This window comes from Micromonas pusilla (assembly GCF_000151265.4).
Source record: "Micromonas pusilla CCMP1545 genomic scaffold MICPUCscaffold_12, whole genome shotgun sequence".
Lineage (NCBI taxonomy): Eukaryota > Viridiplantae > Chlorophyta > Mamiellophyceae > Mamiellales > Mamiellaceae > Micromonas > Micromonas pusilla.
Genome location: NW_003315893.1, coordinates 910076 through 935878, shown reverse-complemented (window position 1 = coordinate 935878; position 25803 = coordinate 910076). Strand labels below are relative to the sequence as shown.

The following is a 25803-nucleotide window of genomic DNA, read 5'->3' as shown; positions in this document are numbered from 1 at the left end:
CCGCGGGCTTGCCGCGCCGACGACGCCGCGAAAGCGGAACGTGTTGTCGCCGACGGGGGAGGGGGCGATTCCAGCGTTCGAACCTAGGCCCGTCTTCGCGGTCTGGTTCAGCGCCGCGATCGCGCGCGCGGCGGCTTCTTTGCCGCGCGTCGCGAGGGCTCGCATGGTGCGTGTGGAAGGTGAGTCTCCGCGGGATGGAACGCTACGGCGCGCGCGCGAGCGTGGGTGAGCGTGCCGTCGGGTATGACGCGTCTTGGACGCGTCATCAAAAGCGCCCGTTAGAACAGGTTTTTCCGCGCGAAGCGCGACCTTTCGCGGCTGAAATGTGGTGCAGGAAGTTGCCAGCTCGGATTACCCGCGGAAAGTTGACCCACCTTGTTTGCCCATACGGGAACGCGCGTACGTAGTACGCAAAACTCGAGGCTCGGGGGTCGAACGCGCGACGAAAAGCGTTCGCAAAAATCCCCGTTCGACCGTGCGCTTCATCGGCAACGGCCGCGCCTTCAAACCGCATTTTTCACCGAGCCCGCGACCGATCAACCGTCGCGATCAACCGTCGCGCGACGCGATTGGCCGAGAGAAGAGTAAAAGTCGAACGCCCTCATCCGCGTTCGACCGCAGATTACGTCGCGCGCTCTCGGACCACCCGCGCGTCGAGGGCGCGAGCGCGGTGGGGATGCCGCCGACGAAGCGCGATCGCGCCCGCGCGGACGACGGCGCCGGCGTGTGCCTAGAAGTCGACGCGCGCGCGACGTTCCCCGGGGAGGGGAGGTTCGTGATCTTTTCCACCGACAAAAAAAAAATTCCACACGATGACAGTGGGGATGTCATCACCGCGCGCGACGACGGCGCGGCGAAATCCGAGGACGCGTACGCGGCGTATCGCCTCAGGGACGTTCCCGCGGGGTTCGAGCTGGAATTCCCGGACGACAGCGGCGTCGTGGACGCGAGCGAGCGCGCGCGAGATCCCGCGTCGTCGACGCGCGTTCGACCCCGGGGCGCGTCGTCGAACACCTCAACGCGACGCGACGAACCTCCGTCGTCGCGCGGCGTCATGGAGCTGTGGCACACGTTCACGCCGCCGGCGAAGCGAGGGCGAGGCCTCGCGAAGATCGTCGTCGACGCCGCGCTGAGGTGCGCGGCGTTGAACGGACTGACCGTGGACGCGACGTGCTCGTACGCGCGCCGGGTCCGCGACGCCGCCGCCGCGCCGGCGGCGGCGCCCGCGCCGGCGAAGGACGCGCGCGCGACGAATCAGGAGAAGAGTCAGTCCCCGCCGCCGCGGAAGCGACGGAGGTCGACGACGACGCCGGAGTCGACCAGCGCGCAGGGGATCGCGCTGCTGCAGCTCGCGGCGGCGGCGGCGACGACGACGACGACGCGCGGCGGCGGCGGCGGGTCGACGACGGCGGCGGCGGAAGCTGGAACGTCAACCGTCGCCGTCGCCGCGACCGCGGCCGCTGTCCTCGAGAGTCAGCAGTGCGCGCACGGACGACGGAAGAGCCGGTGCAAGGACTGCAACCCCGCGGGCGCGGCGCGCGCGAGAGAGAGCGGGCGGTGCGTGCACGGGCGCGTCAAGTCGCAGTGCAAAGATTGCGGCGGCGTGTCCATCTGTCAGCACAACCGCCTGCGCGCGATGTGTAAGGACTGCGGCGGCGCGTCGATATGCGTGCACAAGCGCGAGCGGTACTACTGCAAGGAGTGCGGCGGGAACGGGATCTGTCAGCACGGGAAGGTGCGGTCGCGGTGTAAAGACTGCGGCGGGAGCGCGATTTGCGCGCACGGGAGAGAGCGGCGGTACTGCCGCGAGTGCGGGGGGAAGTCGATATGTCCGCACGGGCGACAGAAGAGCAAGTGCAAGGAGTGCGGTGGGGCGTCGATATGCTCGCACGGGCGGCTGAGGAGTCAGTGCAAGGAGTGCGGCGGCGCGTCCATTTGCCCGCACAAACGGCTGAAGCACCGGTGTAAGGAGTGCGCGGCGGCGGCGGCGGCGGCGCGCGCCGGGAGCGGCGAGGGGGCGCGTCCTGCGATACCTCGCCTGCCGCCGCCCGCGCCGCCCGCGGCCAGTTGAGAGGATGAAATCGATCGACGAACGAAGGGATCTTCTGTTCCGATCGAACGTAGCGCGCAGTAAGCACTAGTAGCGAATGAACGAACGCGAGAGCCGTCTAACCGAAAACAGAAAACAGAGTCGCGACGCCGCGGGGTTCATACGTCATCGTAACCTTATTTGAGAAGAAAGAAACGTCAATTACAAGCGGGCTGCTAGATAACTATCACTCCTAAAAACTTCTCGGGTTATTTTTTTGGTTTTTTTTAACGCGACGCCGTTCGAGAGGAAGGGCTCGTCCGAAAACGGGCCCCGCCTCACGCCGCCGCGCTCTTCTTTTTTTTTGCGTTTCGGTCGGTAAAGACTCAGCTTCGGCGCACCGTTTAGTACTCCTCAGCCTCCTCCTCGCCGTCGCCCTCGGCGGACTCGGCGCCAACCTCCTCGTAATCCTTCTCGAGGGCGGCGAGATCCTCGCGGGCCTCGGAGAACTCGCCCTCCTCCATACCTTCGCCGACGTACCAGTGGACGAACGCACGCTTGGCGTACATGAGGTCGAACTTGTGGTCGAGGCGGGAGAACACCTCCGCGATGGCGGTGGAGTTGGAGATCATGCACACGGCGCGCTGCACCTTGGCGAGATCGCCACCCGGAACGACGGTCGGGGGCTGGTAGTTGATACCGCACTTGAAACCGGTCGGGCACCAGTCGACGAACTGAATCGTGCGCTTGGTCTTGATCGTCGCGACGGCGGCGTTGACGTCCTTGGGGACGACGTCGCCACGGTACATGAGGCAGCACGCCATGTACTTGCCGTGGCGGGGATCGCACTTGGCCATCATGGACGCCGGCTCGTACGCGGAGTTAGTGATCTCCGCGACGGAGAGCTGCTCGTGGTACGCCTTCTCCGCCGAGATGACGGGGGCGTACGACGAAAGCATGAAGTGGATGCGCGGGTACGGCACGAGGTTGGTCTGGAACTCCGTGATGTCGACGTTGAGCGCACCGTCGAAACGGAGAGACGCCGTGAGGGAGGAGATGACCTGGCCGACGAGCCTGTTAAGGTTCGTGTACGTCGGGCGCTCGATGTCGAGGGACCGGCGGCAGATGTCGTAGATCGCCTCGTTGTCGAGCATGACGGCGACGTCGGTGTGCTCGAGGAGGGAGTGCGTGGAGAGCACGGAGTTGTACGGCTCAACGACGGCGGTGGACACCTGCGGGGAGGGGTACACCGTGAAGCCGAGCTTGGACTTCTTGCCGTAATCCACGGAGAGGCGCTCGAGGAGGAGGGAACCGAGACCGGAGCCGGTACCACCGCCGACGGCGTTGAAGACCATGAAGCCCTGGAGACCCGTGCAGTTGTCCGCGAGCTTGCGGATGCGGTCGAGGCAGAGGTCAACGATCTCCTTGCCGATGGTGTAGTGACCACGGGCGAAGTTGTTCGCGGCGTCCTCCTTGCCGGAGATGAGCTGCTCGGGGTGGAACAGCTGGCGGTACGTGCCGGTGCGGACCTCGTCGATCACGGTGGGCTCGAGATCGAGGAAGACGCAGCGGGGGACGTGCTTGCCAGCGCCAGTCTCGGAGAAGAAGGTGTTGAACGCGTCGTCGCCGCCGCCGATGGTCTTGTCGGAGGGCATCTGGCCACTGTTCAGGAGGAAGAGGCGAGGGCGGAGGGGGTGGGAGGAAGGGCGCGCGTCAGTCATGACATCAGCGCGCGTCGAGGGGGCGAAGCGTCTTCTTCGCGTCGAAGAGGAGGGAGAAGATATTTCCTTTCCCCCCTCCAAGATGCACACGGCGGTCAACGGGTATAAAAGAGCCCGCGATCTTTCCCCGCGCGCGCCGCCGCGCGAGCGCGGTGCGAGCGCTCCGAGGCGAGAAAACGTCGCGCGAACCCCACGAGGACGTCCCCTCCGCGGTTCGAGCGCGAGCGACGCTCGAACCGCGCCGCGGACGCCCTCGAGACGGGATCTATTTTAGGGTTCATTTTCCCGCTCCGTCGTTTGAAAGAACCCCGTCAAGGCGGGCGGGGACGCACTCGGGCTGGATGCCGTGCTCGAGGCAGTAAAGCTCCCAGCACGCGTTACCGGTCTGGATACCGGCCTGGCCGATGTGGATGGAGATGACTTCACGCATGGTGTAAGAGAAGAGAGAGTTGGGTTTCGAAAGAACGCTGTAAGGACGTCCTGAGGAATGATCTGTTGGGCGCGTCTCTCCGCGGTTTTATTCGCGACGCGGGTCGAGCTTCCTTCGACGAAAATTGGCGAAAGCGCGATCGCCGTGTTCATCGATCGGTTCGACCGCGTCGCGATCAACTTTTGAAACCGAGGGTGGGTCAACTCATCGCACCGAACGCGAGGCAAGACTGAGATGCACTGCATTGCGCACGCGAGACCTCCGAGGGCCCCAAAAAGCTCGCGCGCGCGCACGATGCGGCTCGCGCGGCTCGCCCGCGTCGCCGCGCGCGCGCGGTCCTCCTCCTCCTCCTCCTCCGCGCGGCGCGCCTCGTCCACGACGTCGTCGTCGTCCATCTCCGAGCAGGAGTCCGCGCTCGAGGCCGCGGTCCTGAACTCGTTCGCGCGATGGGTGCGTCCCTCAGCGCCCCGTTCGTTCGTTCTCGTCCGGTCTCCGGTGCCGACATCATCATCATCTCATCGCGTCTCGTCGCCCCGCTTCCCCAACCCCAACACCCCGCGCAGCTCGAATCCAACGGCGCGAAGACGAACGGCGTGCGGATGGTCCAGACGCGAGCCATGAACTGGGGGCTGACCGCGTCGAGAGACGTCGACGAGGGCGCGCGCCTCGCGCGTCTCCCGAGACGTCTTCAGCTGTCGTACCGCCACGACGACGGCGACGACGATTTCGACGACGCGTCGGCCTCGACGTCGACGCCGCCGTCGCTGACGCGCCTGATCGATCAGGTCCCCGCGGACCTGTGGAGCGCGAAGCTCGGGCTCGCGCTGCTCCGCGAGCGCGCGCTCGGCGCCAAGTCGCGCTTCGCGCCGTACGTCCGGCTCCTCCCGGCGGCGCATCAGGCGCGTTCGCATTCACACTGGTCCCCATAAAGACCGCGTTGGCGTGGTGAACGCCGTTTCTTAAGGACTTCGTTCGCCCGGCGCGTCTCTGCGCCCACCACCCCTCGCTGCTTTCAACGCTCGACCCTATGACGCCTATCAACTCCGCTTCTGACCCTAAACCCCTGAACTCCACCCTCCCCTTTCGGCGCGTCAGGGGATCCCGCTGTTTTTCTCGCCCGCCAACGCGGCGGCGTTGCAGTACCCGCCCGTCGCCGCCCAGCTCCGCCGCCGCGCGCGGTTCCTGATGGACTTCGCGGACGGCCCGCTGAAGCAGGCGTACGCGGAAGAGAAAAAGAAACGCCTTCTTCAGGAAGAAGATGGAACGTCAAACGTCGCGTACGCGTCGTCGCCGTTCGACGGGTACGCCGTGGAGGCGGACGCGTTGGGCTGGGCGACGGCGTGCGCGTCGTCGCGCGCGTTTCGCGTCCGCGGCCCGGACCACCCCGCGGCGTTCTTACCCCTGATAGACGTCGCAAACCACGCGTTCGACGCCAGCGCGGTCGTTCGACCGGACCCGGACGACGACGGCGCGGTCGAGCTCGTCGCCGCGAGGCGCGTTTTATCTCACCCTGGTTCCCATACGACCGCGTCGGCGTGGTGAACGCCGTTCCTTAAGGACTTTGCCCGGCGTCTCTCTTCGCCCACCCCCCGCGTTTAATCACCGTCCTCGGCGCCTTTCAACTCCAACTGACGCTTTTCAACTCCACCCCGACTTCAGGCCGTTGCGCGCGGGCGACGCGGTGACGCTGTGTTACGGCGCGTTAAATAACGACGCGTTTTTGCTCGACTACGGGTTCGTGCCGCGCGGGGGCGTTTTGGGGGAGGGGGAAGATGGAACGTCAACCGTCGCGAATTTCAGGGACGACGCGATCGATCTCAATCCGCACGATAGCGCGGGGCTCAGGTGGGACTTGGGGTTGTTGGAGGCTGCGAGGGAGGTCGCGGGGTTGAGCGCGACGCCGTTCGGGGTCTCGACGGGGGCGACTGTGAGAGGTCGCGGCGGCGGCGCGACGGCGGACGACGGCGCCGGGGATCCGTTCGCGCCGTGGCAGCGCCGCGCGCTCGCGGAGTTACGACTCGAGCGCGGTCCCGTCGGCGGGGAAGATGGAACGTCAACCGTCGCGCCGGACCAAGAGATTCTCGTGCGCGCGGACCCGCGGTCGCCGATCGACCACAGGATGCTCGCCGGCGTGCGGGTCCTGTACGCGTCCAAACCCGAGGACCTTCTCGGGCGCGGCGGCGGCCGTGGCGGCCAGGGGGAAGAAGATGGAACGTCAACCGTCGCGACGAATACGAATACGAGTACGAACGCGAACGCGCAGCGCGCGACCCCGCTGACGCAGGAGGAGCTCGGGGATCTGTGGCGCTCGCCGTTGGATCGCACGAGGGAGGCGTACGCGCTCAGGCGCGTTCTCCTTCACACTGGTCCCCATACGACCGCGTCGGCGTGGTGAACGCCGTTCCTTAAGGACTTTGCCCGGCGATTCTCTGCGCCCACCCCTCGGTTTCAATCCCGACACACTTCGGCGCCTTTCAACGCCGCTTCTGACGCCTTTCAACTCCACCCCGACTTCGCTTTGTATGGACCCTCGACCCTCAGAACGTGCCAAGCCGCGTTGGCGCTGGCGCTTGGAAATTTCCAGACGACGCTTCGAGAGGACGCCGTCGAGCTCGCGAAGCTTCGCGGCGAACGCGATCAAAGCGCGGGCGCGGCGCCCGGTCAACTCGGTCAACTCGGCAGCGGCGAAAGGAACGACGCGATCTGCGCGATCGAGTTCCGGATGGGGAAGAAAGAGGTGATCAAGAGAGGGATGGAGGCGATCGACGCGCGGTTGAGGGCGGTGTTGGCGGCGCCCGCCGCGCCCGGAGACTTTTCAGTCGTCCCTCCGAAGTAGTACTGCATGATAAGTCGTCTAGCGTGGGTGCGTGCGGCGTCTCGTGCGCCCAACCCTACCCTGTGCTCTGTATCGTAAACCCTAAACCCTAAACGATGAACCCTAACCCTGTGAACCCGACGCACGCCGCCTCGCCTCGTCGTCGTCGTCGTCTTCGTCCTCGGGCGGCGGCGGCCAGCCCAACGTCGTGCTCCCGGCTTCGACGTAGTGTTTGAAATCCGACGCGTTCGGCGCGCCGACGTCGTATAGGTATTTGAGCACGTCGATGTGCCCGTGCAGGCGCGCGTAGTAGCAGTTCCAGTCGTTCAGCGGCGCGCCTCTCTGGTGCGCCCACTTTAGGACGTCCAAGTGCCCCGCCGCGGCCGCTTGCGAGCACGCGTATCCCCACGGATAGCCTTCGCCGCGCAACCACTTCAGCAGGTGAAGCTTCCCGGCGCCTATGTGCGATACGATACGATACGACACGTGGATGACACGTGGAGGGACAACACGGTCGGTGAGCTCGCGCGTACTCAGATCGCGGATCAGATCCGGTGAGTGACGTGGCACAACGTGTGGCAACGAACGCGCGGACGCACCGGCGGCGTACGCGCAAAAAAAGTCCCCACTCCGATCGAGCGCGCTCTCGAGCAGCTCGCGCGCTCGTCCACCCGACAGCGCCTCCGGGAACCCCGCGTGTGACGTGAGCCACAGCACGCGGTTCACCTGCGTCCGCCAGCACGGGTTCAGCAGTCGCGCGGTCGAGAACGCGTTCGCGGGGAAAATCACGCGGCGCGGCAGCGCGGCGGCGTCCGCCTCGGCGAAGTACCACGCGCGCGAGACGAGGCGAAAGGTGGCTCGCGCGGAGACGTCGGGGACGCGCGCGAGGACGGCGACGGCGATGATGCGCTCGTCCGCGTACGACCTCGACGACGACGTCTCATCAGCGTCTCTCTCGACGTCGTCGTCGTCGTCGTCGTCGTCGCGCGCGGCGTCCATGGCGGCGGGGGGGGTGGGGGGGGGGGCGGCGCGCGTCCTCCTCTCTGCCGAACCTCGGACGAGGAGCCAGGCTCGTCGTGGAAACTCGAGGAAACCCTTCCGTCTGATGAGACCTTCACAATAGCAGGCGACGAGAGATGGCGGACCCGTCCCTCGCCGCGTTCGAGCGCCGCGCGGCGGAGGCGGAGCGTCGCCTCGCCGCGCTCGAGCTCAAGCTCGCGTCCCCCGGCGGCGGCGGCGGCGGTGGCAGCGGCGGCGCGAGCGGCGGCGACCTGCGCGCGTACCAGAAGAAAGTCGTGGCGATGCTGTATGATCTCCGCGCGGACCTGGGGCGCGCGCGCGCGACGACGAACGCCACGGAGCGACGCTGCAGATCTCTGGAGAAAGACCTCGAGGAGGCGCGCGATGTCATCCAGCGCAAGGACTACCGGATCCTGCACCTGTGCCGCGCGTACAGAGAGGCCGTGAAGGAGAAGTGGGACAACATGCCCGAGCTCGAGCCCGAGCCGTCTAATGATGGCGTCGACCCCGCGACGTTGCCGGGGTACAAGCCGAGCGCGGCGGCGGCGGCGCTCATGTCGGCGGAGGCGGCGGCGGCGAAGGAGGAGGAGGGGGAGAAGGAGGCGGCGTGAGGGAGGAGGGGAAGCGCGCGTAGCTAGCACGAGAAAGATGATTGAAAACGAACTCCCGGCCGCCGATCGATCGCGTGCCGTGCCGAAAACACTCTTCTCGCGCGCGCGCCGACCAGGCGCACGCTCCTCGTCCCCCCCCTCCGCATCCCTCTCCTCGAGAGCGTCATGGCGTCGGCGCTTCGCGAGGCCGCGAGGGCGTCGAGACGCGCGTGGAGCGCGACGGCGCGCCCCAGGATGCTCGACGCCGTCCGCGCGTGGACGCGCGATCGGGGAGAGATCGAGATCGGACGACGCGGCGGCGGCTTCGCGACGACCGCGCGAACCGAGTCCGGAGAAGAATCGTCGTCGAGCGGGACGAACCAGAACGGCGCTGCTATCCGCGAGTCCGTATCCCTGAAGCTCGGCCGCGACGGCGTCGAGACCGCGATCGCGTTCGAGACGGGAAGACTCGCGAGGCTCGCCGACGGCGCGGTCATGGCGAGCATGGGCGACAACCGAGTGATGTGCGCCGCGGTCGCCGCGAGAGAGCCGGACCCGAACGCGGGGTTCTTCCCGCTCAACGTCGAGTACCGCGAGCGCGCGAGCGCGTACGGGAAGATCCCGAGCACGTTCACGAGGCGAGAGGGCGCGCCGAAGGACCGCGAGGTGCTCGCGATGCGAGTCGTCGACCGCGCGATACGACCGCTCTTCCCAAAGGCGTTCCGCAACGACACGAGCGTGCAAGCCATCGTCCTCGCGAGCGACCGATCGCTAGACCCGAGCGTCCTCGCGGTGAACGGCGCGTCGGCGGCGTTGCACGCGTCGTCGATCCCGTGGAACGGGCCGGTCGGCGCGGTCCGCGTCGCGGTCGTGAACGACGGCGAGGTGATCGTGACGAACCCGGACGACGCGACGCGGGCGGAGAGCGAGTTTGAGGTGCGTTCTATCTCACACTGGTCCCCGTACGACCGCGTTGGCGTGGTGAACGCCGATCCTTAAGGACTTTCTCATCCGGCGCATCTCTCCGCCCACCGCTCGCTTTCAATCCCGACACACCTCGACGCCTTTCAACTCCATCTGACGCCTTTCAACTCCACCCCGACGTTCGTCGCTTCGTATGGACCCTCGACCCCGAGCTCCTCTACGCCGGCACGGAGGACAGGGCGCTGATGATCGAGGCGTCGGCGACGAAGAGAGGGGGGGTGCCGGAAGCGGTCGTCGCGAAGGCGTTGCGCGCCGCGCACGACGCCGCGAAGCTGCTCATCGCGCCGCAGCGGAGGCTGCGCGAGCGCGTCGGGAAGGAGAAGCGGCCGCTGCCGGAGGAGGCGGACGCGACGGCGGCGGCGGCGGCGAAATTGAAGGCGCTCGCCGTCCCGCGCCTGACGCGACTCTACGAGCTCAAAATTCAGAGCAAGTCGGAGCGCGGGCGGATGATGGCGGAGCTCAAGGCGGAGATCGCGGAGGAACTCGCGACGTCGCACGGGATGGAGCTAACGCCGCAGGCGCTCGACGCCGCGTACCTCGCCGCGAGCTCGCGCGCGATGCGCGATCTCGTTTTCGAAAAAGGTGTCCGCGTCGACGGGCGGAAACTCACCGAGCTGCGGTCGCTCGCCGCGGAGGTGGGCGCGATCCCCGTCGTCCACGGCTCCTCGGTGTTCGAGCGTGGGAACACGCAGGCGCTCGCGACGGTCACGATCGGCAGCGTGGACGACTTTCAACGCCTGGACGCGCCCGTCGGTCCGAAGAACAAAAAGTTTATGCTCCACTACGCGTTCCCGTCCTTCTCCATAAACGAGACGCCGCGGCGCGGCGGCTTATCGCGCCGAGAGATTGGCCACGGCGCGCTCGCGGAGAAGTCCCTCGCGGGGATGATCCCGGACGACGACGCGTACCCGTTCGCGGTGCGCGTCAACGCGGAGACGTTGGAGAGCAACGGGTCTTCTTCGATGGCCGCCGTGTGCGCGGGATCTCTCGCGCTGATGGACGCGGGCGTGCCCATCGCGGAGCACGTGGGCGCCATCTCCGTCGGGCTCGTCATGGACGAGGACGAGGACGGCAACGTGACGAGGCACGCGCTGTTGTCGGACATCATGGGGCTGGAGGACGTGTTGGGGGACATGGACTTTAAGATCGCGGGCACCCGAGGCGGGATCACCGGGATTCAGGCGCGTTCGTATTATTACACCGGTTCCCATACGACCCCGTCGGCGTGGTGAACGTCGATCCTTAAGGACTTGACTTCCCGGCGTCTCTCTCCGCCCAACAACCTTACGGTTTCAATCACCGCCAACGCCGCCTCCAACTGACGCCTTTCAACTCCACCCCGACGTTCGTTCGCTCGCGCGGACCCTCGACCCTCAGTTGGACTGCAAGCCGCAGGGCATCCCGCTCGACATCCTGTGCGAAGCGCTCGACGAGGCGTCCGTCGCGAGGAACCAGGTCATCGACGAGATGTACGCCGCGATCGCGAGGCCGAGGGAAGCGGACGAGATGTCCGCGTTCACGCCGCGGTACGCGACGCTCGAGATGGACCAAAAGTTTGTCGGCAAGCTCATCGGGCCGCAGGGCTCGACGATCAAGAACATCGAGGCGACGACGTCGGCGAAGATCTCCATCCGCCAGGCCGAGCCCGCCGCGGGCGAGCTCGCCGCGCGCGTCGGCATATTCGCCCCGTCGAAGGACGCGCTCGCGCTCGCGGTCGAGCAGGTGGAGCTTCTGACGAAGGAGGTGGAGAAGGGCGCGACGTACGGCGCGACGGTGATCGATACGAAGCCCTTCGGGTGGATCGTGCGCGCGCCGACGGGGTGCGAGGGCTTACTGCACGTGACCGAGTACTCGTGGGACGGCGGGTTCATCAGCGAGAGCGAGGTGGAGAGCCTGATGCCGGTCGGGACGGAGGTGGAGGTGAAGTGCGTGGACGTCAAGCCGGGGAGGAACGGGAAGACGGAGCGGTCGTTTTCGGTGAAGCAGCTGACGCCGCCGCCGGAGGGTCACGTCTCGCCGCCTCCGAAGCCGCGGATTGGGATGGGCAGGGGCGCCAGAGGGAGCAGCGCGGGGCAAGGGAGCGTCGGCGGCGTCGCCGCGGACCGGCCGAGCATCTACGTTCGAAACCCGGACGGGACGTTGAAGAAGCCGCTCCAGCGCATCGCAGACGCGGCGAAGTGATACGATGATACCGTACGTAGGCCGCCGGCGGATCGATCGTTCGAGTCGTCTGTCCGTCGTCTCGATTAAAATAATAAGTTTCCGTCGCCGGGCGTGAATGCATGACTTCGTCGGTCGGTCGGTCGATCGATCGATCGATCGCCTCGGCTACCTCCCGCCGCCGTTCCCGTTAAAATCCATTCTCTTCGCGAGCGGCTCCTCGACGAGGTCGTAGAACAACCGCCGCCGGTTCTTGATGATCGCGTCGAACATCGCGCCGGCGAACCGCGCCGCCGTCGCGCGCTGTTTCCCGTCGTTTCGCATCGTCTTCCCCGACCCCGCCGCCTTGACGCCGTCCAGCGCGTCCCCGTACCTCGCGCCGTCGCCCCTCACGACGCGATATAAATCGTCCTCCGCGCGCACCGCGGCGACGAACCCCGCGCCCGACGCCTCGAGCTCCAGCCGCAGGTCCCGGTCGTCGCGCGGGCCGTCGCTCCATCGCCACGCGTCCGCCGCCGACGGCGCGCGCCAGTCCCCGAGCGTCTCGTCCCTCGCGAACCTGTGGGTGAAGCGATCGGTCAGTCGAACGTCTTACCGGTCAAACGTTGAAAGGGAAGTGCGGGTGAAGAGTGACGACGGGGAAAGTCCTTAAGGAACGGCGTTCACATCGCGAACGGGGTCGTATGGGAAGCAGTCTCACACCTCGCCAGCCGCGCGCGCGTCTCCATCTCCTCTCGAACCGCGTCCGGGATCGGCGGCGCGGCGGCGGCGGCGGCGGCGGCCTTCTCTGCCGCTACCGCGGCGGCGTCCGCGGCGGCGAGCTCCTCCTCCTCTCTCGCCTTGGCTTCTCTCTCTTCGCGGACGCGCGCTTCGTACGCCTCTTTGCTCTCCCGCGTGCCCTTCCGCTCGCCCCAGGACACGTCGCTGTCGTACCCGCCGCCGCGGATTTCGCCGTCCTCGTCGCCGGCGTCAGAGCCTTCCGCCTTCTTCGCGTCGGCTTCGTATTTCGCGGCGGCGATGACCTCGATCGCCCACCGCGGGATGATGAGGTCGCCGGGACGCTTCTTCTCCGCCGCTTCAACCGCCGCCGCGCGCATCGCGTCGCGATCTCTCGGGTCGACCGGCCCCGAGGTCGCCGCGCCTCTTTTTCCCCCCTTTCCCTTTCCTTTCGTACCAGGCGATCTCGTCGTCGCGTCGATCGGTCTCGTCGGGATCTCCACCGGCTTCGCGGGTTCGAACACCGGCGGTTGGCCGTTCGTTGCGTGCGCCTTTTTCGGGAGCTTCGCCGCGCCGCCGTCGCCGTCGCCGCCGTCGTCCCTCGCGCGCTTCGTCCCACCCCCACCACCGCCGCCGCCGCCGTTTCCGCCCTCTTTACCTAGCCGCGACGGCGACGGGTCGGACGACGGCCCGCCGCCGCCGCGGCCGCCGCGATCGGTCGCGGGGGAGCTCCCGCCGGATGCGCTCCCCCCCATCCCTCCGAGGTGTAAGAAACTCCCCTTGGTCGCCATTCCGCCGCCTTTCTCGCCGCCGTCGCCCTTCCCGCCCTCCTTCCCGCTCCCGATGTCGCGAACGAACGCGATGAGCTTCTCGCCGAACTTCCCCTCGCGCATCATCCGCTTCACGCGGTCTTCCACGGACTCTTTGTAGACGTATTTCGCGCGAATCTCCGCGGGGAACTTCTTCGCGTCCTCGGCGTCGCGGCGCGCGATGGGATCCCCGGTCTCCTCGTCGTCGTCCTCGCCGCCAGCTGTACCGCCGCCGCCCGCGGTGTTTCTCTTCGACGGCGCCTCCGCGGCGGCGATCGCGGCGGCGACGTCGATCTTCCCCGCGCTCTTCCTCGCTCTCATCTCCCCCAGCGTCGTCCACCGCTCCTCCCCGGACCGCGTCACCTTCAGATCGTCGGTGATGTAACGCGCGTCGAGCCACTGCGCGAGGTGCGACCACGGGTACGGGCCCTGGACGTTGTTCTGAAGGTCGACGTAGAAGTACGTCTCCATGCCCGCGTCGTCGTTCGGACCGACCGGGGCCCCCATGGTGACTCCGCGCGGCGTGCGGTCGCGCCCGCGCGAGTGATCGTCGCAACCCTAAGAACGTCGGATTCCGCCTGCAGAAACGATGAAGTCGTCGCGCGAGCTTCAAAAAAGCGCACGGCATCGTTATTCCCCTCTCAGTGCCACGGCCGCGGCCGGCCGATGGCGGTCTCCGTGTGGCGCGCCGCGACGCTCGCGCGCGTCGTCACCCTCGCCGCGGTGTTTCTCTTCGACGCGCTCGTGCCGGATTACGACACGTCCGCGCGGCACTCGTCGTCGTCGTCGTCGTCGTCGTGGGCGTGTCGCGCGGTCGAGGGAGCGATGACGTGGGATTCGGTGTACTACCTCGATATCGCCGCGCGCGGGTACGCGCACGAGCAGAACCGCGCGTTCTTCCCGGCGTACCCGATCGCGATGCGCTTCGTCGAACGCGCGACGCGCCTCGGCGGCGGCGGCGAAAGCGAACCCTCGCGCTGCGGCCTCGCGACGAGCGCGCTGATGATCTCGAATCTCGCGCACGTTCTCGGCGCGGCGACGCTCGAACACCTCGGCCTCGCCGTCGTCGGCGACGCCGCGCTCGCGCGCGCGGCGGCGCTGCTGTACGCGTTCAACCCCGCGAGCGTGTTCCACGGGGTCGCGTACACGGAGTCGCTCTTCGCGCTCGCGTCGTTCGTCGGATGCCTGTGCGTCGCGCGAGGGAGGCGAAACATCGCGACGGCGGTCTTCTTCGTCGCGGCGGCGACGCGAAGCAATGGCGTCCTCCTGGCGACGCACCTCCTCTGGGATCTCCTCGACCGCGTGATCCTCCGCGCGTGGGGGAAGAGCGCGTTCGCACGGAAGCGGCGCGCGATCGAGACCCCGGGGAGCGAGATCGGGGTGTCGCCGCCCGCGGAGGACGACAGCGCCGCGAAGGGCGCCGCCGGGAAAGTCCCGGCGCGCTTCGCGGACGCCGCCGCCTATTCCGCCGCCGGGGACGCGATGAAGCTCCTCGCGTCGATCGCCGCGTGCGTCGCGCGGTGCGGCGTCGTCGCGCTCGCGCCGTACCTCGTCGACCGCGACGCGCGGAAGGCTTACTGCGGCGCCGGGAGGAGAGTGGGCGACCGGAGGCCGTGGTGCGACGACGCGCGGACGCCGGCGTACGCGTTTATTCAGTCGCGGTACTGGAACGTCGGCTTTCTGAGGTACTTCGAGCGGAAGCAGCTCCCGAACTTTCTCCTCGCCGCGCCGATGCTTGTCGTCGCGTCGCACGCGACGTGGCAGCACTTCTGCGGGACGCAGTCCAAGCGCGAGCGACGCGACGCGTACGGCTTGCACGGAAGAAACGCGCGCGCGCACTTCATCGTGTGCGGCGCCGTCGCGTTCGCGTGCTTCTTCTTCGCGCGCGTCGAAGTCGCCACGCGGTTGCTGTCCACGTCGCCCGCGGTGTACTGGCACGTCGCGCACCACGGCCGAGGCGGCGGGAGCCGGTCGTTCACGCACGACTCGGAGGACGACGCGGAGTCGTTCGGCGCGAACCGGGAGAGGTTTCAGAGGGCGTGGTGCGTCTATTCGTTGTCGTACCTCGCCGTCGGCGCGCTGTTGTTTCCAAACTTTTACCCGTGGGTGTGAGACTGTGATGGCAGAGCCCGGGACAGTGAACCAGAGAGCCATCACTGTCCGGTCAAGCCATCACTGTAGGATAGTTCGCCGACGGGAGTAGCTAACTAAGCGGTAGTATTTCTATGTAAAAGAAGGTAGCGGGGTAGGACGACGCATCCATCACCCGTCGACGTCCATCGCTTTTTCTCTCTCCTCCTCCTCCTCCTTATCCTCCGTCTCCTCGCGCGTCGCGCCGTCGATCGCGCGCCGCACCGTCGCTCGCAGCGCGTCGTTCGGCGGGTTTCCCATCGTCGCCTCCGCCGCCGCCGCGTCCGCGCGCAACTTCGCGAGCGCCGCCCGCTTCTCCCGCACCTGCTCCGACAGCACGTGCTCCAGCGTGCTCCGCGCCTGCGACGGCCGTATCGAGTTGAGCAGATGATGCATGTTGTTCAGGAGCAGCGTGATCTCTTCGACGCGACGCGCGTACGTCGACGGCGCCGCGCGCGTCGCGTCGACGAGCGCGACGAATCGCGCGAGCGTCTCCGCGTTCAATCGCTTGAGCTCCTCGCGCAGGTCCACGCCCTCGCCCTCGCTGAGATACAGCTTGCTCTGCTCGAACGGCGGGTCCGAGATGACCGTCTGCGTGGGGGTGGGGTGTGGGGGGTGGGGGGGATGATCGGTCGGCGGGAGGCGCGGACGGATCGATCGGTCGATCGATCGGTCGGATCTGCGCGCGCTGGAGGGCGGGAAGGATGGATTTGATTCGACGACGACGGGCGGGGGGACGGCGCACCGAGTGACGCTCGCCGTAGACGACGTACTCGCCCACGACCGGCGCCGGTGGCGGCGGAGGCGGCGTCGTCGCGTCAGGGGCGTAGAGCTTGTAGAACCCCGGGGGTGGGGGGTACGTCGACGACATGACCGCGCCGCCGTGCCGCCCCCACTGACGCTCGCCGTTCGGAGAAGTTCGAGGAAATTTTCTGCGAGTTCGCTGCTGCTTTCAAACGAGACCTAAAAAGCCACGACGGCTGCTTCGCGCGGCGCTTTTCCTCGCGCCGCCGCACGTCGCGATGCCGAAGGTGAAGCTGCCGCGGAAGCTCCGCGATCTCGCGAAGACGGCGAAAAGCGGGTGCGGGGAGGCGGCGTACGCGATCGCCGAGCACTACCTCAACGGGACCGGCGGCGTGGAGAAAAACGACGACCTCGCACGTCAGTGGCTCGAGAAGGGCGCGGAGCTGGGGAACGCTGACGCGCAGAGATTTCTCGGCTTCGGATACAACACAGAAGGTGATCACGACGCCGCGTTGAAGTGGTACGAGAGAGCCGCGGCGCAGGGTCACACCAGCGCCATGTACAGCCTCGGCTTTCTCTACAAAGAAGGCGAGGGCGTCGAGCAAAACATAACGACGGCAGCTGAGTGGTGGCGGAGGGCCGCGTGTAAGGGTCATGCTCCATCCCAATGCAACTACGGGGCTTATCTCGCCGACGTGACGCTCGAGTACGAAGAGGCGATGACGTGGTACGAGAAAGCCGCGGCGCAAGGCGTAGCGAATGCAATGTGCAACATCGGGGATATGTACTACCACGGCAAAGGCGTGCGGCCCGACTCGTCGAAGGCGCGGGAGTGGTGGGAGAAAGCCGCCGCGCTGGGACACGAAGTCGCGAAGAATACACTGACAAGACATACCACGGAAGATTTGGAACATTCGCTGAATCGCACTGCTGTGCTTGATGATACCAACTTTGTGCTTCAAGAGAAATGGCTCAGGAATGCCGTGGCAGAGAGGGGTGACAAAAAAGACGTGGATCTTCTCAACTACGTCCACGCCGCAAAAAAAAAAACGCTTCTCGATGCCATGGAACTCTCCGGGTTGCAGATGACCGACGAGGCTGTGGAGCGCTACGTCTCTGGACCTCTTCCCGACCACGATGCGTGTGGTAAATTTGATAATCTCGCGCGTTGCTTCCTCCACGGAAGGTGCGGACTCGAGAAGAACCTTCGGTTGGCCAAGGAGATGTTCAAAGTTGCCGAAATTTACTACCCGGACAACGCTGCCGTCGCCGAGGAGCTCGTGAAACTTCGCGCGTGCGTCACGTGTGGCAGGACCGACGCTCGCTGGGGATGCAAGCTGTGCCGCGGCGTGCGGTACTGCGACAAGCGGTGCCAGCAGCGCGACTGGAACCGCGGCGATCCGCCGCACAAAGAAACGTGCGCGCGCGTCGTGCACATGTTTCCTCCCGGATTTTTCGGGGCGCTTCGCGAAAAAGTTGCGAAGGAGGAAGAAGCGTCGGCCTGAACTACGACAGCAATCACGACAGCACCACGAATTACGCGCATGTAATGAACGAACGAACGAACGAACGAACGAACGACGCGACGCGCGATTCATCAGCGTTTTATACTCGCGATAGTTTTCGTGTGCACGCGCAGTCGTTTCTAAATTCTAAACTCGCCGCTCATCGCTCCACGCGTCCACCGCCGCCGCCGCGGCGCGCCGACGGACCATCTTCATGTCCGGTAACGCCTCCCACGCGGGCGTTTCGCTACTGTCTCTAATCCATCCGCGAACGTCGATACGAAACGCCGCGCCGGTCCATCTCCCGACCGTGCTCCCGCCGATCGCGTACACGCGTCCCCCTTTCGCGGCGCACGCGAACCCGTACCACTCCGGCAGCGGCAGCGGCGATATCAACGCGTACGCGTCCTCGGCGGTATCGTACCGCCACAACGCGCCGGTTTCTGTCGTCGCGGGCGCGGCTTTCGCCCGCGGCATTTCGAGTTCCGTCGCCGCGGGGACGGGCTGCGGCGCCGCGTCGCGATCGCCGCCGCCGCCCTCCGCCGCCGCCGCCGCTTTCGCCGCAGCCTTCTCCGCCTTCCTCCGATTCTTCTCCGCTCGGTTCTTACTCACCTCCTTCACCGCGCCCAAGCCCCCCTTGCCGCCGCCGCCGCCGCCGCCGCCGCCTTCCTTATCCGCGCCCCACGTCAGCACGTACACGACGTCGTCCTCGTCCACGCACGCGCACGCGCACGCGCCAGTGGGCAGATCCCGCGCGTACCTCCACTCGTCCGCCGCCGGGTCGTACGCCTCCGCGGAGGACGTGGGTCCGACCCGCGCGTCGTCGCTGACTCTGCCTCCGAACACGTAGACGCGCCCATCGGATAACCCCGCGGCGGCGTGGAGCTTACGTGGCGTGTTGAGAGGCGCGAGAGACCGCCACGTGTACGACGACGACGACGAGGACGTATCCCGGAGATCCAGAAAATCCACGGCGCCGACGCACGCGTCGCCGTTCGCCCACCCGCCCGTCGCGCACACGCCCCAGTCGCCGACGCTGCACCCCGCGACCGCGTGCCTCGGCACGCGCACGCTGCCGGCGGGGGTCCAGCGCGGCCGGTCGGGGGCGTCGGGGGGGTGGTCGGTCGTCGATGCGACCGCGCGCAGCGCCTCCGCGCAGCCGAGGTTCTGTAGTGTAGTAGAGGAAGTACGTAGTACTACGCGCGGTCAGTCGATGGGTTGAACGGTCGCGTTTGAAACCAAAAGACGAACGGGTGAACGCGTGAATGGAGAAACCAAACCAACGAACGCGCACCGACTTGACCCCGCCGCCAGCGACGGCGTAGACGACCCCCCCGCACGCCGCGAGCGCGTGCGACCCCCTCGGGTGCTCCATGTGCGGCCCCCGCTCCCATCGGCCGCGCGCGATGGAATAACGCTCCGTGACGCCGACCGTCCGCCCGCGGTTGCGCCCCCCCGCGACGTACACGTACCCGTCGTCGTCGTCGACGGCATCGCCATCGCCCGACGTGATAGCAGCCCTACTAGTAACGCCCGCGGTGCCGTCGTTCGGGTCGCGAATCGGCGCCGCGCCCGGGGCGAGCCCTTCGCTGACGACGGCTCGGTCCCGCGCGCGTCTCGCGTCGTCGCACGCGCTCGCGACGTGCCCCGCCTCTCCGCACCAGTGGCATCGCTCGTGGTCGTGCGGGCACGCGTCGCCGCGAATGCGCTTCAGGCATCCTTGCTTCGAGTAGTTATGAAAGCGGCACGCCTCGCGCGTTACGCCGTCGGCGGCGCTCGTCACGAACCTCGGGGGGTACTTCAGCGGGTACCGGTCGAAGACGCCCGGCGCGGCGGGCGCCGCGGACTTGGCCTCGTGCGTCCTCTTGAACGCGCTCCTCGCGCGGACGTTCTTCGTCTCCCTGACGCAGACATCGTTCCAGAAACGCATCGGGAGGGGGCGTTCGTTGAGCGCGTCATCAGGGTGCGGCGCGGCTGCCACGACCGCGACGGCTTCGTCGTACAGCGCTTCGCATTTCACGTCATCAGGGTGCGGCGCGGCGGCCGCGACCGCGACGGCTTCGTCGTACAGCGCTTCGCATTTCACGACCACGACCCTCGGATCCGCGGACTTCGCGATGGACGGCAGCAGCCGCACGAGCGCCTCCGCGGGTCGCACGCCTCCGATGTCGACGAAGACGCACGCCGCGCCGGCGAGATGCCGCGCGAGGAGCGCGGGGTCCTCGAGCGCGTCTAGGCGCTCGAAGCGGATCGTTGGATGCCTCGACCGCGACAGCTCCACGAACGCGGCGCTGACGTCGACGCCGACGACGAGCGACGCGTCACCGACCGCGGCCGCCAGCGCGGCGGTCGCGTCGCCGTGCGCGCTGCCGACGTCCGCGCACCGCTCGCCCTCGCGCGGGACGCGTCGCGCGAGCGCGCGATACGTCGCGGTGGAGCGACACAGGACGACCGATCTCGAGCTCGACGAGTCGTCGCGATGGAGATGGAGTCGCGACGCGACCGCGGCGGCGGTCGCGGCCGCCCCGCGCGCGTCCTCGCCGCCGCCGTCGACGCGCTCGCGCGCGACGACGAAGACGCGCGACTCGAGCGCGCGCGTCGCCGCGGCGATCGCGTCGGCCTCGTCGTCGTCGTCCATCCCGGAGGGAGACCCCCGACCCCCGCGGCGGCGGAAGTGCGTCAATCTCGGCACCGCGCGCGTTCGTCGTTCATCGACGTCTCGGAATAAACGCATCTGTCGAGGTTATCCATTCGTCTCCCGCGCGCGCCTCGCCTCGCCTCGCCTCGCCTCGCCTCGCGCGACAGACGAGACATGGTCCTCGACACGCGCGTGACGCGCCTTCTCGGGATCGAGCACCCGATCATCCAGGGCGGGATGCACTACGTCGGGTACGCGGTCCTCGCCGCCGCGGTGTCGAACGCGGGCGGTTTAGGCACGGTCACGGCGCTCACGCAGAAATCTCCGGAGGATCTGCGCGCTGAGATCCGACGCGTCCGCGCGCTCACGTCGAAGCCGTTCGCGGTGAACCTGACGCTCCTGCCGTCGCTCGCGCCGCCGGACTACGGCGCGTACGCGCGCGTGATCGTGGAGGAGAAGGTGCCGGTCGTGGAGACCGCGGGGCGGAACCCGGCGGAGTGGATCACGTTCTTCAAAAAACACGGAATACTCGTGATACACAAGTGCGTCGCGATCAAACACGCGCTGACCGCCGAGAGGCTCGGCGCGGACTGCATAAGCATGGACGGGTTCGAGTGCGCGGGGCACCCCGGCGAGGACGACGTCGGGAACTATGTGCTGCTCGCCAAGGCGGCGAAGAAGTTGACGATCCCGTTCGTCGCGAGCGGCGGCGTCGGCACCGGGAGCCAGCTCGCGGCGGCGCTCGCGCTCGGCGCGGAGGGCGTGAACTGCGGCACGCGGTTCATGGCGACGACCGAGGCGCCCATCCACGACGGAATCAAGCGCGCGCTCGTGAAGGGCGACGAGCGGAGCACGACGCTCGTGATGCAGAGCGTCGGGAACACGGAGCGCGTGTTTAAGAACAGGGTGACGACGGAGGTGCGGGAGATCGAGAAGAGAAACCCGGGGAAGATCGAGGCGATTCGTGAGCGGGGAGAATTACCGGAAGAGTTTTCAGGAGAGCGGCGACCCCGACAGCAGCGTGTGGAGCGCGGGGATCGTCATGGGGCTGATCGACGACGTCCCTTCGTGCGACGCGTTAGTGAAGAGGATGGTCGCAGAGGCGGAGGAAATCATCACGGGGCGGCTCGCCGGTTTGGTGCGAGGGCGGTCGAGGCTGTGACGCGCGCGAGTTGAAGTCGAAGTCGGCGGCGTCCATTTCGTTAATAAACCTTCGTCGGTTGAGCATGCATAATTTACATCATCGCGATCTCTGTGTTCCCTCCCATCGCGCATCGCGGACGACGATATGTACAGGCGGGCGAAAACTCGCACTCGCACTCGTCGTCGCATCGCGTCGCGTCGCGTCGCGTCGCCCTAACGGTCCAGTCCTCGGCGCGGCGGCTCTTCGGACTCGCCCATCACATCATCTCGCGGGTTCACATCACCTCACGCCAACCCGAGCGCCTTGAGTTCCTTCTCCGTCGCCGCGTCCGTCGCGAGCAACGTAAACGCGAACGAGTTGATGACGAGCGTGTTCCCGACGTAAAAGTCCCGCGCGCCGTACGCCGTCGTCTTGCTCCCGGGCTTCTTCACCGGTTCGAACGTCCGCTCGAGGAACTTCCCGCCGACGTGCCCGCTGTTCTTCATCGGCGGCTCGTACACCGAGACGGTGCCGTCGACGAGGTAGTACGTGATGACGAAGCGTCGGTCGACGTCCACGGATAACGTCCCGGGGGCGGGCGGGTGCGCGGCGGTAAACGTCAGCGTCCGCCCGTCGTTCTTCTCAAAGTTTATCACATCCTTCGGCGGACGTCGCGGGACCAGCGACACGCAGTTGCGGAGGGAATCCTCCTCGCTGCCGATGCCGTCGTGCGGCGGCACGGGCGCGACTTTCCTCGCGCGAGCGCCGTCGTCAACCGCCCGCGGCGCCATCTCCGCGAGCGTCCTGCCCTTTTCCTTGACGAAATACCCCCGCGTGAACTCGTCCACGTCGTAGACGGTCAAATCGCGGCCGTACACGCCGACGACGCCGCCGACGCGCAAGTCGTCGACGGTGACGTAGCCGCCGGCGCCGTTGGCGCCGCCGCCGGGGGGACCGACGGCGAACCCGCCGCCAGACGGGAGCATCGACCGCGCGAGCATCTTCGGGAACGGGTCGCGCCCGCGGTTGTGAATCCCCGTGGACTCCAACACCTCGATCGTGCCGTCGCTGAGGTAGTAGTTCAGGGTGTATCGCACCAGCGCGCCGCCCTCGTTCGCGCGGTCGTCCCACGCGCAGAAGAATCGCAGCACGCGTCGGTCGAACCGGTCCTTCTTCGGGCCGTTCTATACAAGCGAACGTCGGGGTGGAGTTGAAAGGCGTCAGGTGGAGTTGAAAGGCGTCGAGGACGGGTATTGAAAGCGTGGGGTGGGCGGAGAGAAACGACGGCGAAAGTCCTTAAGGATCGGCGTTCACCACGCCAACGCGGTCGTATGGGGACCAGTGTATAGAACGCGCCTTAGTCTCCGCCGCCGCGCCGGCGACGACGACGCCCAGCGGCGACGCGTTCGCGTTCGCGTCTTCGAACACGCGCTTCCCGCCGACGCCACGGAGACCCATGCCGATCGTGCCGAGCACGCTCGGGCCCTCGTCGATCAGCCCGTCGGGGATCTCCGTGTTCGGCGCGAGGACGACGCCCTCGCGCGCGAGAAACTCGCGCGTGAAATCGTCGCACGCCGTGACGTTGTACTCGCGTCCGTAAATCACGACGGGCTCGCCGACGCGGAGGTGGTGAAACGTGAGGTCGCGCCCGTCGCTCGCGACCGCGCGGTGACGCTTCAGGAGCTTCCCTTGGTCCAGCCCGCTGTTGTCCACCCTCGGTTCGCACACGTCCACGGTGCCGTCTTCGAGGTAGAATCGAATCGCGCACGATCGCACGCGCTCGCGGCCGTCGACGCTGGGCTCGACGAAGTACGCCGCGTACGCGAGCTGCTGCGCGTCGTACGCGACCCACACCGGGATGCTGCTGCCGTCGCCGAGGTGCATGTCGCCGAGCGCGGCGACCGCGGGCGCGCCCGGCGGCGGCGGCGGTTTGTTTTGCGGGTCGACGGCGACGTCGCGCTTGGCTTTGGTCGTCGCGGTGAAGCCCGCGGTGCGTTGGGTCATCGGGCGCACTTCCGCCTGGAGGGATTTGGAGGAGAGATTTGGAGGGTTGGCGTCGGCGGGTTGGCGTCGGCGCGAGGGGTTGGGTTGTCGCGGGAGGAAGGAAGGAAGGAAGTGATGAACGATGACGCGCGGAACGCCAGCTTTATAATGCGAAAAAAGCGAACGAGACGGCGACGTGCCTCGATCTCCGCGTCGACCTCCATGCGCTCGGTGCGCGGCCGCGCCGGGTGCGCCTGCTCCGGGAGCCCCGCGACGCGGATCGTGCCGTTCTTGTACGCGAGCGTCTGCGGGATCATCTTCGGGGGAATCTGCGGGAGCGCGGGGGGAGGAGGGGGGCGAACGCGCGTCAGGTGGACGGCTCCACCGGTCGCGACGTCTAATCTCTCGGAACGGGGGAACGAGCCGCGGACGCGCGAAGACGCGCGCGATCGCCGAGGGTCGCTCCGCGCGCGCGCACCCGAGGATCGACGAAGCTGTACCCCGGCAGCTTCGGGAGCGCGTTCACGTCGAGTGACACCATGGTGGGCGCGGCGTCGGTGCGCGGCGACGTGTGCGGCGCGTCGCGACCCCCGCAGCGCCCGTCAACATCGCAGATTTCGCCGTGGTGTCGGAAACGCCGTCGCGTCGGTTTCACGAGTACTCATACTAAAAACCCATAGAGTAAAAATACATGTAGTACGGTTATTTCGTATGGGCATTTAGTGCGATGAGAGTACGTGTACATCGATCAGGAACAAAATCCTTCTTCGACGCTTCGTCCTCCTTCGATCGTCCTCCTTCGCCCCTCGTAGTCCGCCCGCGCGCGCCGCACGACCGAAGCGCCACCGTTCGCGACCATGGGCGGCGGGTTCGATTACAGCAAGTGGGACAAGCTCGAGCTCTCGGACGACGAGGACGACCACCCGGGCGCGCAGTTCATCGAGGCGAACACGCTGCGGCGGATCAAGCGGCAGTCGCACGAGCAAAAGACGGAGGAGAAGAACCAGAAGATCCAATCGCTGATGGGCGAGATGAAGGACGCGCTGAAGACGATCGCCGCCGTCAAGCACGACGCCGGGGACGCGCCGCTGACGGAGGAGCAAGAGCTGGCGACGAGGGCGGCGCAGGAGAAGCACGACGCCGCGAGAGCGGCGATCGACGCGGAGGAGAGAGAGCGGAAGTTCAACGCGGAGGAATGGTGCCACGTCTCGAACACGTTCGACCGCTCGCTCGTCGGCGCCGCGTGCGTCGCGGACGAGGGCGAGGAGGAGTTGGAGTACGAGCCGTACGTGAAGAAGTACGGCGAGCAGCTCGAGGAGGTGGCGCGCGCGAACTTCAACGATTACGCGGACATGGCGGAGCACTTTCAGGCGCGTTCTATACACTGGTCCCCATACGACCGCGTTCGCGTGGTGAACGCCGATCCTTAAGGACTTTGCCCGGCGCGTCTCTCCGCCCACCCCTCGCTTTCAATCCCCGCCATCGACGCCTTTCAACTCCAACTGACGCCTACGAACTCCACCCCGACGTTCGCTTGTATGGAATCGCCCTCAGCTTCGAACGCATCTGCTCACGGAGCACAGCATGGGATGGATGCTTCTGAAGTGTCTCTTCCTGGAGATGGACGGCAAGCGCGACGAGATGCGAATCGCCGCGAAGGTTGGGTACGCGCTGAAGTGCGTGCTAGACTTCGCGGAGGCGGGGGGGAAGACGATGAAGGACGCGGCGCGCCCGTTCTTCACGAGGCTCGCGACGCACCCGGAGGTGCTGACGGAGTACCACAAGAGCCTCGACGATTACGTCGATAAGGTGCGTTCTATCTCACACTGGTCCCCATACGACCGCGTTCGCGTGGTGAACGCCGATCCTTAAGGACTTTTGCCGTCGTCTCTCTCCGCCCAGGGTCCCACGGTTTCAATCCCCGCCCTAGATGCCTTTCAACTCCACCTGACGCCTTTGAACTCCACCCCGACGTTCGCTCGTATGGAACGACCCTAAGCTCGTACAGCGCGCGAAGGAAAAGAAACTCGAGGAGGAGGCGGAGAAGTTCGCGGCGCAGAGCTCGCTCGCGCAGGCGGCCGCGATCGACGAGGTCCCGCGCGAAGAACGGCTGGGCCCCGGCGGGTTAGACCCCGTGGAAGTCTTCGACTCGTTGCCGAAGGAGATGCAAGACGCGTTCGAGTCTGGGGACGTGGACAAGCTGCGGGAGTTCGTCAACGGGCTCTCGATGGACGAGGCCAGGCATCACATGAGACGGATGGTGGACGCTGGGTTGTGGGTGCCGAAGCCGGGGGAGGAAGGGTCCGCGCTGCAGCCGGGGCCGGACGCGACGGAGGAGGATGAGGAGGAGGAGGAGGAGGAAGAAAAGGACGCGTGATGAGACGGCGGCGAGAGAACGCGCCGAC

At 66.9% G+C, this 25803-nt stretch overlaps 14 protein-coding genes across 14 annotated transcripts; 9 read left to right on the top strand and 5 right to left on the bottom strand.

Annotated features, from left to right (window-relative positions):
• Window positions 1-1054: 1054 nt before the first annotated feature.
• On the top strand, window positions 1055-2071 carry MICPUCDRAFT_68830 (uncharacterized protein; the record flags this gene model as incomplete). The annotated part of the gene is made up of 1 exon (XM_003062698.1): window positions 1055-2071. The coding sequence occupies one exon, from the start codon at window positions 1055-1057 to the stop codon at window positions 2069-2071; it is 1017 nt and encodes a 338-aa protein (XP_003062744.1).
• A 157-nt stretch (window positions 2072-2228) lies between these two features.
• TUA2 (alpha tubulin) lies at window positions 2229-4230 on the bottom strand. Its single transcript, XM_003062454.1, has 2 exons — window positions 4083-4230; window positions 2229-3691 (listed from the first exon to the last, which is right to left on the bottom strand). Exons 1-2 carry the CDS (start codon window positions 4178-4180, stop codon window positions 2434-2436), a joined length of 1356 nt encoding a protein of 451 aa, XP_003062500.1. The 5' UTR covers window positions 4181-4230; the 3' UTR covers window positions 2229-2433.
• A 396-nt stretch (window positions 4231-4626) lies between these two features.
• On the top strand, window positions 4627-7016 carry MICPUCDRAFT_52441 (uncharacterized protein; the record flags this gene model as incomplete). The annotated part of the gene is made up of 4 exons (XM_003062697.1): window positions 4627-5052; window positions 5276-5718; window positions 5840-6562; window positions 6722-7016. 4 exons carry the CDS (start codon window positions 4627-4629, stop codon window positions 7014-7016), a joined length of 1887 nt encoding a protein of 628 aa, XP_003062743.1.
• Window positions 7017-7118: 102 nt separating this feature from the next.
• MICPUCDRAFT_52440 (uncharacterized protein) lies at window positions 7119-7994 on the bottom strand (the record flags this gene model as incomplete). Its single annotated transcript, XM_003062453.1, has 1 exon — window positions 7119-7994. The coding sequence occupies one exon, from the start codon at window positions 7992-7994 to the stop codon at window positions 7119-7121; it is 876 nt and encodes a 291-aa protein (XP_003062499.1).
• Window positions 7995-8131: 137 nt separating this feature from the next.
• On the top strand, window positions 8132-8626 carry MICPUCDRAFT_52439 (uncharacterized protein; the record flags this gene model as incomplete). Its single annotated transcript, XM_003062696.1, has 1 exon — window positions 8132-8626. One exon carries the CDS (start codon window positions 8132-8134, stop codon window positions 8624-8626), a length of 495 nt encoding a protein of 164 aa, XP_003062742.1.
• Window positions 8627-8791: 165 nt separating this feature from the next.
• Window positions 8792-11770, top strand: MICPUCDRAFT_52438 (uncharacterized protein; the record flags this gene model as incomplete). The annotated part of the gene is made up of 3 exons (XM_003062695.1): window positions 8792-9541; window positions 9742-10774; window positions 11013-11770. The coding sequence occupies 3 exons, from the start codon at window positions 8792-8794 to the stop codon at window positions 11768-11770; spliced, it is 2541 nt and encodes an 846-aa protein (XP_003062741.1).
• A 46-nt stretch (window positions 11771-11816) lies between these two features.
• MICPUCDRAFT_68821 (uncharacterized protein) lies at window positions 11817-12576 on the top strand. Its single transcript, XM_003062694.1, has one exon. The coding sequence runs from the start codon at window positions 12006-12008 to the stop codon at window positions 12399-12401; it is 396 nt and encodes a 131-aa protein (XP_003062740.1). The 5' UTR covers window positions 11817-12005; the 3' UTR covers window positions 12402-12576.
• A 1365-nt stretch (window positions 12577-13941) lies between these two features.
• MICPUCDRAFT_42346 (glycosyltransferase family 76 protein) lies at window positions 13942-15387 on the top strand (the record flags this gene model as incomplete). The annotated part of the gene is made up of 1 exon (XM_003062693.1): window positions 13942-15387. The coding sequence occupies one exon, from the start codon at window positions 13942-13944 to the stop codon at window positions 15385-15387; it is 1446 nt and encodes a 481-aa protein (XP_003062739.1).
• Window positions 15388-15480: 93 nt separating this feature from the next.
• Window positions 15481-16286, bottom strand: MICPUCDRAFT_29323 (uncharacterized protein). The gene is made up of 2 exons (XM_003062452.1): window positions 16151-16286; window positions 15481-15996 (listed from the first exon to the last, which is right to left on the bottom strand). Exons 1-2 carry the CDS (start codon window positions 16274-16276, stop codon window positions 15538-15540), a joined length of 585 nt encoding a protein of 194 aa, XP_003062498.1. The 5' UTR covers window positions 16277-16286; the 3' UTR covers window positions 15481-15537.
• A 141-nt stretch (window positions 16287-16427) lies between these two features.
• On the top strand, window positions 16428-17033 carry MICPUCDRAFT_21357 (uncharacterized protein; the record flags this gene model as incomplete). The annotated part of the gene is made up of 1 exon (XM_003062692.1): window positions 16428-17033. A coding segment is annotated over one exon (606 nt), but the record flags the coding sequence as incomplete, so codon positions are not given.
• A 768-nt stretch (window positions 17034-17801) lies between these two features.
• On the bottom strand, window positions 17802-20292 carry MICPUCDRAFT_52433 (uncharacterized protein; the record flags this gene model as incomplete). Its single annotated transcript, XM_003062451.1, has 2 exons — window positions 17802-18850; window positions 18906-20292. The coding sequence occupies 2 exons, from the start codon at window positions 20290-20292 to the stop codon at window positions 17802-17804; spliced, it is 2436 nt and encodes an 811-aa protein (XP_003062497.1).
• Window positions 20293-20466: 174 nt separating this feature from the next.
• MICPUCDRAFT_45888 (uncharacterized protein) lies at window positions 20467-21519 on the top strand (the record flags this gene model as incomplete). The annotated part of the gene is made up of 1 exon (XM_003062691.1): window positions 20467-21519. One exon carries the CDS (start codon window positions 20467-20469, stop codon window positions 21466-21468), a length of 1002 nt encoding a protein of 333 aa, XP_003062737.1. The 3' UTR covers window positions 21469-21519.
• Window positions 21520-21720: 201 nt separating this feature from the next.
• Window positions 21721-23419, bottom strand: MICPUCDRAFT_52431 (uncharacterized protein; the record flags this gene model as incomplete). Its single annotated transcript, XM_003062450.1, has 2 exons — window positions 21721-22599; window positions 22730-23419. The coding sequence occupies 2 exons, from the start codon at window positions 23417-23419 to the stop codon at window positions 21721-21723; spliced, it is 1569 nt and encodes a 522-aa protein (XP_003062496.1).
• An 836-nt stretch (window positions 23420-24255) lies between these two features.
• On the top strand, window positions 24256-25775 carry MICPUCDRAFT_68817 (uncharacterized protein; the record flags this gene model as incomplete). Its single annotated transcript, XM_003062690.1, has 3 exons — window positions 24256-24768; window positions 24953-25207; window positions 25398-25775. 3 exons carry the CDS (start codon window positions 24256-24258, stop codon window positions 25773-25775), a joined length of 1146 nt encoding a protein of 381 aa, XP_003062736.1.
• Between the last annotated feature and the right edge of the window lie 28 nt (window positions 25776-25803).

What these genes read in the sequence shown, in the direction of transcription:
- TUA2 (XM_003062454.1), bottom strand. Translation starts at nt 4,180, where the DNA reads ATGCGTGAAGTCATCTCCATCCACATCGGCCAGGCCGGTATCCAGACC. An exon ending in GAGCACGGCATCCAGCCCGA is followed by an intron (nt 3,692 to 4,082) that starts GTGCGTCCCCGC and finishes CCTCCTGAACAG; the next exon opens with TGGCCAGATGCCCTCCGACA.
- MICPUCDRAFT_68821 (XM_003062694.1), top strand. Translation starts at nt 12,006, where the DNA reads ATGATCGCGTCGAACATCGCGCCGGCGAACCGCGCCGCCGTCGCGCGC.
- MICPUCDRAFT_29323 (XM_003062452.1), bottom strand. Translation starts at nt 16,276, where the DNA reads ATGTCGTCGACGTACCCCCCACCCCCGGGGTTCTACAAGCTCTACGCC. An exon ending in TCTACGGCGAGCGTCACTCG is followed by an intron (nt 15,997 to 16,150) that starts GTGCGCCGTCCC and finishes ACCCCCACGCAG; the next exon opens with ACGGTCATCTCGGACCCGCC.